This window comes from Electrona antarctica, assembly GCF_951216825.1.
Source record: "Electrona antarctica genome assembly, chromosome: 7".
Lineage (NCBI taxonomy): Eukaryota > Metazoa > Chordata > Actinopteri > Myctophiformes > Myctophidae > Electrona > Electrona antarctica.
The window spans coordinates 52,351,085-52,363,209 of NC_136812.1; the positions used below are offsets into that span (position 1 = coordinate 52,351,085).

Genomic DNA, 12,125 nt, shown 5'->3' on the forward strand with positions numbered 1-12,125 from the left:
CCTATTAGTAATGCATCATAATTAATGAATACAACAGTAACACGTTGTCGGTGCGCATGCACGCACACACGTGCGCGGCGCGCACACACACACACACACACACACACACACACACACACACACACACACACACACACACACACACACACACACTACATACAAAAGTGCGTCTGGCTCGTGGGGGTGGAGTCCTGCTCTCTCTCTCTCTCTCTCTCTCTCTCTCTCTCTCTCTCTCTATCTCTGTCTCTCTCTCTCTCTCTCTCTCTCTCTCTATCTCTGTCTCTCTCTGCCAGGACAGAGCGTGCAGCAGGCAAGGGGAGGGGGCGGGGCGGTGCAAGGAGAGAGAGAGAGAGAGAGAGAGAGAGAGAGAGAAAAAAAAGACATTAGTGAAAAGTTGTGGACACTCAGTTGTGTTCCAAGTTCCCTACCGCAGAGATAGATTATATAGACAGGCTATTATTACCAACCACACCACCACTGTAGTGTAGCCTACACTGACTGCCTACTTGCACCTACGGTGTGTGTGTGACAGACATCACGCCCTTATGGACCCTACAACACTTGATCTGAGCTAACTATAACCTATAACGGTTGGAGGAGAGGAGAGGAGAGGAGAGGAGAGATAGAGACCCATGCACCACCAGCGCCCCGGGGACACTGGAGACGTGTTGGCCCGGCTGGCTTCCCCCTGGCTCGGATTAAAGATCCATCCACCCATCCATCCATTCATCCATCCATGGCCCCCGCGGGCACACAGTTACTGATCTGCCTCAGCCTGCTTATTGTGGTGAGTGATGATGAATGATGGATCATTATAATAGCTTCACAAGTGCTTGTATATTCGCGGCATCGTGTTGATTTGATTTAGACACCGATAGTAATTAAAGCTGGTGGTGGTGGGGGTGGCATGCACGCGTACAGTTTATCGTGTTTACTTTGGACCGACCGACGAGTGCATGTGAATGATGTGATTTTGCCGTTATTATGAGGGAAATAAAAATTAAAAAAAGCGAAAGTTGAGCCAAAACACCATCATGCAACAGGTTGTGTTGTTGGAATGTTGGAACGCCCCCCGTCCGTCCAGTCGGCCACTTGACTGCACACTGTGGTCTAAACTCGGATTTATGACGGTGACGTCGCTCGGCCAAAAATAGCCGATCTACAAGCTCACAACGCGTCGCACAGCGACGCGTTGTGAGCTTGTAGATCGGCTATTTTCGCCGAGCGACGCCTACGTGGAGCTGTCCCGCTGCAGAAAGCCCGCAGGAAAGGAATGGGCTGCTTTTGTTTTATAGAATAAAAGGGGAGGACACCTTGTTCCTTCCCCGGACTGTTAACTCTCCCTCTCTCTCTGTGTGTGTGTGTGTGTGTGTGTGTGTGTGTGTGTGTGTGTGTGTGTGTGTGCGCGCGCGTGCGTGCGTGTGTGTGTGTGTGTGTTGGACACATGCGGCCTAATAACACAACATATAAAGTTACACCCAATGACTGACTGTGTTGATAATATGGATTTTGTGCGTTTTGATCTTCGTTGTATTAGCCTACTAGTTTTATTACTGTTTTTGGCTGGTTTGAGTGGGCCAATACAGTAGCCATTCTGATTTAAAAGCCAGTGGTGCTATTTGGTTCCACTAATGCAAATGTGATGCTTAATGCAAGTTGTCTAGAGCTCCAGTCCTCGACAGACAGACAGACAGACAGACAGACAGACAGACGTGAATTGTGTCATTGCATTCAAACACAAACTTTTGTTTGCTATCATTCAACCCACTCCAAATAGCAGCAGCAGCATAGGACAGGATACTAAATATAAATAAAGGAACAGTTAAGGGCTTGTCATAAGTCATAATTCATAAAACATAAACTATAAGTAGACAGAATAATGGCATGCAGTCAATAGCCTAACAGAGCCCGCTCGGCACCCATTTTACGGGGAGAGAAGTTAATATTCAACCAAAGACAACACGAGCTGTAATAAAAAGCATGACAAAGCTATGGGATTACTTACAGGCCTGGCACGGCACGGCAGAATCCATGCAGGGTTTTGCACGTGCCTTGTTGTTGCATGATGGGACTGTGATTTTATTTAGTCAACTGTTTCCCAAACTGTGGTTTGGGATCCATGTTTGGGTCGCGGAGCAGTTTGTATGGGTCGCTACTAGTAAATCACCTTTTGGGGTTTTTACTTTTCAAGACAGGAACCCCTTTTGGTGTAGTTGTTGTTACTGTATAGGCTACAGAAACTTTTATCTTTTTCTTATTTTTGAGTTGTGCAACCACTCCCTTACGGAGCTATGTGTGTGGGTGGGTGGGTGGCTGGGTGCGTCTGAGCACGAAAACAGCATGGTTGTTTTTCCCCACCTGTGCGCAACTCAACACACACGCACATATTAACTGTATGGTGATTTCGGGTGTGCCAGTACAGTACAGTGACAGTACAGTACATTAGAGGGTACAGTAGAGGGAGCCCCACACAGTAACTTTGTCATTTCTCAACCGGTTCGGACGCGGGCCGGCTCGCCGGAATCTGGCCGGCACCCTGGGTGCGTTCCTGTGGGTCAGGATCTCCCCCCCCCCCCCCCCCCCCCCCGGGGACCCCCACACGGAGTTGCACCACTCACTTCACACGGGTGTGATTTCTTTTGTAATTTATGAATAAATAGGCCTATTAGATTTTCTTCAGAAAACTTAGGCCCGGATTTAGAAACAATCAATTAAAAACTTTTTTCTAAAGTTATTTTCAAAAGATCTTCACTCATCTTTCATGTACATTCTCAGACATTGCTTTGTGCTTAAACTGAAAAAGCAATACAACTTTGAGTCATGTAGGACAATGCCACCGGTGACATGTTCACCCGGCCTGTTTCCTGACATGTAATCACATCCCTATAGCATAGCTTCTCTCTATTCTGGAGCAAACATTCAGAGGGGGGAAAAAAAGCAGATCTTTCTAGACTACAGCCCCGGGGGATGCCGCCAGTCAACTAGGGCTTAAGAGGTCAAGTGTCTGTCTAGTAATGTTATCTTTGATCTATTTGTGAATGTGATTGTTTTCTTACCGTCCTTAAATACTGTACATTCTTTATACTAACAAGTAAGACGTGCGAACGTGGAAGCGAACGCAGCTCGTATATTGCAATAACAAGAATTAGAATAAATTACGTACTTTAAGGTTTTATTTTTATTTTTTTTAAGATTTGCTTTTAAGTTAATTTTACGTTTTTTTTTTAAAGTTTTTTTTAAGTTAAGTTTTTTTTAAAGTTTTTTCTTTTTAAGTTTTTTTTTTAGTTAAGTTTTTTTTGTAAGTTTTTTTCTTTTTAAGATTTTTTTTTAAAGATTTTTTAAAGATTTTTTTTAAAGTTTTTTCTTTAAGTTTTTTTTTTAAGTTAAGTTTTATTTAAGTTAAGTTTTTTTTAATTAAGTTGTTGTGTGTGTGTGTGTGTGTGTGTGTGCGTGCGTGCGTGTGTGTGTGCATGTGTTTTTGTGTGTGATACAGCTGCGCCCTCTGGTGGTGGGCGGGTGGTGTTACTGCGTGACACACACACAGACACACAGACAGACAGACATGATCTGCTGGGTCTCATAGTAAATGCTCACTGCGTTCGCAATAAACAGAAGTCACAAACTACGGTACTGCAACACTAGCATGTTGTGACACCAAACACTGACCTGTCAGGGACTGACTACTGGTGAACAAACCTATACACATGAGGACTGATTACACATGATGAGTTACAGCTGGGGAAGACATGGACACAGAACCATGTATGAACGCTAGACCAGGGGTTCTCAACGTTTTTGGCCGGGGACCCCCGAAAATGCTTTGGCAACGTCTCGGGACCCCCGCCCCACCCCCTCCCGACCCCCAATATAAATTGACTGCTACAATAACCTTAACCCATTTTGGGCGGGAACCCCTTTTGGTGTTTTAAGCATTGTTATAATTTAGCTATTTAAAAATAGCAGATCTACAAGCTCGTAGCGCGCCACTTGTAGGTCTGCTATTTTTGAAAAATCGTGAAAATAAAAATAAAAAAACAAAATCATTTTTTTTTTTTGAAAATAATTTGGGGACCCCCTAAAATAATTTGGCGACCCCCCGAGGGGTCGCGACCCACGGGTTGAGAACCCCTGCGCTAGACCATGAGCATATTGTGACATAGAAATACAACACCTAGACAAGACAGGCAAAGTCTGCGACTGTGACAATTAAGTCAACGCAGGTTTAAACGCAGGAATTCCTCTGCAGAACTGTCAAGTGCGGTATGATGGAGTGGGCTACACGCACACACACGCTATGATAGGCGTGATATTTGTCAAACACCACCGTACTATGAATATAGGCGCTATGCACACAGAATAACTGTTCCTACTTCCAGGCCCCTTCCTTACTTCCTTCACAGCTGTTACCGATGATGCTACTAATAATAATGTGAATAATTTTATAGTGTATATTTGTACATGTCTCTAAATGTTCTGATGAATTGAAGATGGTGGACCCTGTTGTAAACAAGTGAAATGCTTTATCAGTGTGGCGTCCACAGTAACAGTCTTTGTATTGAGTTGTGCTTTCATGTGAAATGTACCCATTCTGCAAACTGTTAATCAATCAATCAATCAAAGGCACTATTCCATTTAGGCCCAGGCCACACGTATATGGATCTTTTGCTAAACGGATATTTTCGTCCTCCGTTTTAGAAAAAATCCCTGCCCATACGACAGAGATATGTGAGTGGACGTGGACCATGTTTCTTTCATTGTCTGTCGGCATGTCACGCTATATGTGCGTAAATCTCCAAATCCCGACTCTCGACTTTTCTCTCCATATCATTTAAAAATGATAGACACTTTAGACTTTACCATTGCTCTGGCGACTTGGCAAGTCCTGCACAGAAAATAATAGTAGAGTCAGACCTATAGATAGTGTCCACAACCATTTGTGAGCTTGTAGAGTGGCTATATTTTATAGTTATAATGTAGGCTAATAAAAGTTCACACGCACACTTGTCGGCATGCAGGCACAGTGACAAATGCAGTCAAGGGTGCGCCCTTTATTACCTAAACAGGAGAGAGCTATTATATGCGCACGGCGACCCACTGTATACTTTCTTCTCACCATTCACACCTCTCTCTCTCTCTCTCTCTCTCCCCTCCATGACCATGACATGGAGAGTAAAATACAGCACGAGAATATAGTTTCACATCACATGGCTATGCACACACCACGCATAGACTTTGCAGGTGTAGTCTGCTGCAATGGCATTTGGCCAGGGTCCTTATAGGTAGGTTAATATCCACAGTTTATCTGTAGCGGTCCACAATTAACCTCAAGCTTCGCACTCGGCACCAATACAAATGAAATCACCAGTCCGCACCTTAGAGTATAAGGTCCGCACTGGACTAGTAGGCTGATATATTTATTATTGGATGCAGCAGAGCAGAGCCTTTGCTCGCTGCAGTTGATGCAACATATGATAAGTTTTAAAGTTGTTAACAGTGATATATAAATAATATAAATATGAACAATTGGATAGATATCCGAGTTTCCGCATGCAGGCACAATTAAGCTGCATTTCTCACCTAATTATAGTAAAAATGATATGCGCTAATAAGCGGTGACATCATCGTTTCTCAAAAGCTCCGTTTCGCATGACTAAACAGCTCCACTGATCCGGATATTTTACTCATTTATTTTACACATTTAGAAATGTGCGTTTTGCAAAAGATCCATATACGTGTAGCCTGGGCCTTAGTGTACAGTGTTTCTCTAACTTTTTTAATTTGGCATAACTCTGAGAGTGTACAAATGGAACCAAATGGACCCTTACGGGCCCATTTGTAGACTCTCAAAGTTACACACCTGTACGGGCCATTTGGGACCCACTCAAGGACACCTTTTTTCAGATTAAAACAGACAAAGATTTGAGTTAAAAACGTTAGCTCTGAAAAGAATATATTCAAAGATTCTCACCACATTTTCACGATTTTTCATAAATAGCAGATCTACAAGCTCGTAGATCACAGATTTTACGGGGGCCAGTTTCGAATTTCAGCCGTCTGTAGGTGCCCCTTGAGAGCGGTTTTGAAGGAGTCAAGGGATTCGCATGTCTTAATGACTGTAGGTAGGGCGTTCCACATTTTGGTGGCATAGGAGCGAAGATAATTGTGTTCCCTTCACCTCCACCATCTGTTCTCTCCCCTCCAGGTAGGATTACATCCAGCTCACTGATGTGCTATCAAAACCAATTTTTTAAGCTTGTTAACCAGTATGGAGTGGTTCACTGTGTCAAAAGCCTTTTGGAGGTCCAGCATGACCATGCCGCAGTATTTGCCAGCATCCACCTCGTGTTTGATGTGGTCGCTCAAATAGAGGAGGCATGTGTCGGTGGAGTGGGATGTTCTGAAGCCAGATTGGAACTCGTACATTAATTTATTTGTGGCAAGATACTTTTCAACCTGTTCATAGACTATTTTTGAGTAGTGCAACCACTCCCTTACGGAGATATGTGTGTGGCTGGGTGGCTGGGTGGGTGGGTGGCTGGGTGGGTGGGTGGGTCTGAGCACGAAAACAGCATGGCTGTTTTTCACCACCTGTGAACACACACAAACACACACGCACGCATATAAAACTGTATATATGATGAATTTGGGTGTGCCAGTACAGTGACACTATAGTACAGTACAGTAGAGGGTACAGTAGAGGGACCCCCACACGTTAACTCTGTCATTTCTCAACCGTTTCGAACGCGCCCCCCGGGCGCGTTCCTGGGGGTCTGGATGTTCTGGGGACCCCCCCCGAGGACTCCCCGGGGACGCCCAGAGACCCCCACATGGGCCCTCATTTCTCTACCGTTTCGGACATGGGGTGGCTTGCTGGAACCGGGCCGGCACCCTGGTCGTGGTCCTTTTGGTCTGGAACTTCCAGGGACCCCCCAGGGACCCCCACACGGAGTTGCACCACTCACTTCACACGGGTGTGATTTTTCCATCACTTTCGAGTTTCGAGATGGAGCTTAGAATAGAAATAGGGCGGTAGTTGCCAGGGTCTAATTTACTCCCTTTCTTGTGCAGGGGTGTTACTTTGGCCAGTTTGAAATCTTGGGGGACCTGTCCCTGTTTGATGGAGAGGTTTACTATATGTGGGTGATGATTGGAGCTATAGAGATGGCTGAGTCTCTGAGAAATTTGGAGGGAATATTGTCATGGCCAGTGGCCTTGTGGGGTTGGAGGGCACTCAGTTTTTTAAGTACCTCCTCAGTTGTTACCATTGCCATTTTAAAATCATCTTTACAAACACCTAGGTTTTTGTAGAAGGCTTTGATGTGCTCTACACCAAAACACCCAGAGTGGGAGCTGGCAGTTTGTTAACCAGCGTTTGTTAACCAGCGTTGTTTGTTAACCAGCGTTGTAAAGAAGATGTTTAAGTAGTTGGCTAGCAATGGCTACATCAAGCTTGTCAGTGATGAGGGTGTCGTCCGATTTGATGTTTGTAGTTTCTGATGTTTTTAGTTTCTGACCGCAGCCTAGTTGGTTGTTTAGTAGCTTTCAGAGCTGCCGAGGATTGTTTTTGTTTTCCTCTGCTTTATCATTGATTGAATAGTTCTCTATTTCAACTTCTGGATCTTTTCAATAGCTAAAGTATAACATCATGCTTAACCCATTCTGAACGGGAACCCCTTTTGGCGTTTTAAGCATTATGTTAGCTATTGAAAAATAGCAGATCTACAAGCTCATAGCGCGGCACCGAGTGCCGCGCTACGAGCTTGTAGGTCTGCTATTTTTGAAAAATCGTGAAAATGTGGCGCACATCTTTAAATATATATTCTTTCAGAGTGAACGTTTTTAACTCAAATCTTTGCTTCTGGGGGGGGGGGGGGGGGGGGGGGGGGGGGGGGGGGGGGCGGCCAATTACATATATTTTTGGGGGTCGTTGACATGAAATTTTTTGAGAACCAACGACATAGAAAAATGTTTTTTTCAGAAAACTGTCAGGATTTAGAAGACATTTTTTTAATTTCCATCTATTGCGATGATGAATAGAGACAATAACGGTACAATAACGTTTCCAGCCATGGTGAGACTACATGCGGTTATCAGGTGCTGTTTGACCGATTCGAGAGAACACAGTGTATGAGAGTGGTGTCATCAGAAAAGTCAATGGATCAAATTAAACTAAAACAACTAAAACTAAGACGAAAAATGTTCGTCGACTACCTTTTTCCACTGACGAAAACTAAATGGAAACTAAATAAAAACTAACCTATGATGACTAAAACTAAGACTAAATGTACTGACAATTTCGTCAACAAATAAAAACTAGACTCAAATGTTAGGAAGGGATTATTGGACAAGAGATCCAGTATATGTCATTTTACAATTAGTTGCATGCTGAAAATAGCCGATCTACAAGCTCACAACGTGTCGCGCTGCAACGCGTTGTGGGCTTGTAGATCGGCTAAGTGAAAGATTACGACAGCATCAAGGCCCGCCAAAACACATTTTGTTCGACTAAATCAACTGTAGATTTAGTCTAAAACTAGACTAACATTAAAACATTCCAGGTGACTAAAATGTGACTAAAACTAAATGAAAACTATTCAAGAAACTATGATGACTAAAACTAAAATCTAAATTTGCTGTATGGCTTGCCACCATTATAAAATAAAACCATTATAATAATGGCCTGCCACCATTATAAAATAAAACCATTATAATAATGGCCTGCCACGATTATAAAATAAAACCATTATAATAATGGCCTGCCACCATTATAAAATAAAACCATTATAATAATGGCCTGCCACCATTATAAAATAAAACCATTATAATAATGGCCTGCCACCATTATAAAATAAAACCATTATAATAATGGCCTGCCACCATTATAAAATAAAACCATTATAATAATGGCCTGCCACCATTATAAAATAAAACCATTATAATAATGGCCTGCCACCATTATAAAATAAAACCATTATAATAATGGCCTGCCACTATTATAAAATAAAACCATTATAATAATGGCCTGCCACCATTATAAAAGAAAACCATTATAATAATGGCCTGCCACCATTATAAAAGAAAACCATTATAATAATGGCCTGCCACCATTATAAAATAAAACCATTATAATAATGGCCTGCCACCATTATAAAATAAAACCATTATAATAATGGCCTGCCACCATTATAAAATAAAACCATTATAATAATGGCCTGCCACCATTATAAAATAAAACCATTATAATAATGGCCTGCCACCATTATAAAATAAAATGAGTTGCAGGAATGACATTTTCCCGCCATCTTTCTTTTATTCTAATGCTTATTCACTTCCTTTCTGCTGGAAAAAAACCCCAGACTAACCTCTCCCTTTCTTAATGCCCAATTCAGCTGATATCACCCTATTGTGTTGCTTATTGTTGGAGTGTGGAGTGTTGTAAATGTTAATATTAGGTCATTGTTAATCTGAACAGATTGAGAAAGTTAAATGATTAACATAATATACCCAGGTCAGTTCTGTATCATTCCATTCAGTAAAAATCTAACTTTCACAGTCTTGTTTTCTCGTATAGCTGTATTTTCAAATCGTATTATTTTTTAATTCAAGAACAATGCGGCTTCTATATTTATGCAAACCTCTCAGGAAGAGAAAGTTTGTAGTCAGTGGTGGAAAGTAACTCAGTACTATTAGTAATGTAACTTTTACTTAAAGGTATATTCAGTGATTTGACTTAATTCAAATATCACTTATTTTTTATTTTTTTCTGGATAATCCTCCCTACTATAGAGTGTGCTGACCATATAAGGAGTTCCTCCCTGTCCCCAGTGAGCCCCTGGGGTCAAAAAACCCTAGTTTCAGTTTTGGTGGCGGGTGGCAAAACCTTCATCCAATCAGGATGAGTGGGGCCTTCCTCCAATCATGATCGAGTGGGGGCGGGCCTTGGTGCACATGCTGTTGGCCTGTTGCACTTCCCCCCACTGTAGAGCGTGCATGTGCACATTGTGTTACCGGGGCGGACTGGGTGGTTTTCCAATTCACCCAAATCACTGAATGCTCCTTTAAAGGACAACTTTAGTTTTTTTCAACCAAGGTTCATGTTTTAGGTTGTTATTTGCTGCTTTCTTTTGTTTTAGGGATTTTAGCTGTTTTTGACAGGGGGGCGGGGGCATTCGAGCATGGGGCTAAATATGTTTTTATTTTACAAAATGTTATTAATTAATTTCTTGAAATTACATCTGGCCATAAAAGATCACGAGATCCACTGAATGTGTCAAACTGACATATTGAGCCTATGACACACAGTGTGGCTTCCAATAGATCCTGTGATCTTCTGTGGCCAGATGTAATTTCCTGAGGTCTATTAGGACTATAGTAAATAATAAAAAAATAAATTGCATTCATATTTTGTAAAACAAATACATATTTAGCCCCATGCTCGAATGCCCCCGCTCCCTGTCAAAAACAGCTAAAATCCTTAAAACGAAAGAAAGCAGCAAATGAAAAAAAAGTAACACTTTTTTACTATCTCTAATAACAACCTAAAACAAAAAAAACTAAAGTTGTCCTTTAACCCATTTTGGGCAGGAACCCCTTTTGGTGTTTTAAAGCATTATGTTCAAAACTAGCAGATCTACATGCTCGTATGCTCTACATGCTTGTAGGTCTGCTATTTTTGAAAAAAATCGTGAAAATGTGCCTCAAATCTTTGAATATATATTATTACAGAGTGAACATTTTAACTCAAATCTTTGCTTCTGGGGAGGTCCCTGGAACAACATATGTTTAGATGGGGGCGGAGGCATAAGATACATATAATTGTCTCCACCAGGCCGAAGGCATGGGGAGAGAGTATGTTTTGCACTCCGTCCGTGTGTGTGTGTGTCCGTCCGTGTGTGTGTCCGTCCGTGTGTGTGTCCTTCCGTCCGTCCGTTACCAGCTAATCTCTGGCACCGTTAACCCGGTCGATGCCAAACTTTGCACACACACTCCCTGGATGCCAACGATGAACCTCTGCGCCACATTTTCCAGAACGGCCTGTTATAGCGCCACCATGAGGCAGCTTTTCACATGTTTTACCTAAAACTGCACCGATCTGCGTGGTTGCATGCACACTCCCTAGAGGCCAAGGACAAATCTTTGACCTGCATTTTCCGCATCTGCCTTTTATAGCGCCACCAGGAGGCCGACTTTTGTAAAACACATTTTTTGATATTACTCCTCCAGATTCTGTCCAAAAATCTCACAAATCGTTACAGAGTATCTCTATGGTCATGTGCTCAAGTCGGATCTGTCCCATATTTCATATTCCATCCTAATTGGCTTTAATTGGCTTTCACAGTTTGCAAGATTGCCCCGTTTTGAACAAAAGCCTCAAATCATGAACGCAGCATGCAATTTACGTGAAATCTAGGCTGAGGAATATATCCCACCCTTTTCACATTGGCCTGTTATAGCGCCACCAACAGGTTGATTTTTGCAAAACACATTTTTGGAACAAAATGCCTCAAATCATCCAATTGCCATCAAAGGCAAACATGTTTATATTACTCCTAAACATGTTGCCAAACATCTCACACAGTCCTATCCTCCTGGTGGAGACCTGTGCCCAGAAGGGCACTTTTTCTAGTTTGTCATGTATTTGACATGAAATATTGAGCACCACTGATGCAGAAACATAAGGCTTTTCAGAAAAGACATTCTTTTTTAATTTTGACGTCAGACCTAAATGGGTTAAGTAAAACATCTTTAGGGTACTTTTTCCACCACTGATGATGTGATTGGCAGGCAGGTTTAGCCCAGAGTCGACAGAAATGGACAGTGATGATGTGATTGGCAGGCAGGTTTAGCCCAGAGTCGACAGAAATGGACAGAATCTGATAATAATGATTAGTTAGGAGGACCAATTAATAATATAATTAATATAATATGAGAAGGACAAGATAAGCTTTTGCTTCTCTCTGCCCGTTCTCGAAGGAAAATGGCCGTGATAATGATGTGCTATATGATGTATGGAGTTTTCTGTACAATGGAGGTATTATTCTTTTAAGATAAATGGAGATACAATCTGTGAAAATGTGTTAAGTACTCCTTTAACCATTCATAAGACACATAATGGTTGTCATTTT

The 12,125-nt window shown here is 42.1% G+C and overlaps 1 protein-coding gene across 1 annotated transcript in view; it reads left to right on the forward strand.

Moving 5' to 3' along the window:
- The first annotated feature begins 524 nt into the window (after nucleotides 1–524).
- LOC306926319 (desmocollin 2-like protein) overlaps nucleotides 525–12,125 on the forward strand; it is a 68,803-nt gene continuing 57,202 nt past the window's right edge. The window contains exon 1 of the mRNA XM_079505587.1: nucleotides 525–787. Coding sequence (XP_079361713.1) covers nucleotides 737–787 — 51 coding nt within the window. The 5' untranslated portion in view covers nucleotides 525–736. The remainder of the gene's footprint in view (nucleotides 788–12,125) is intronic.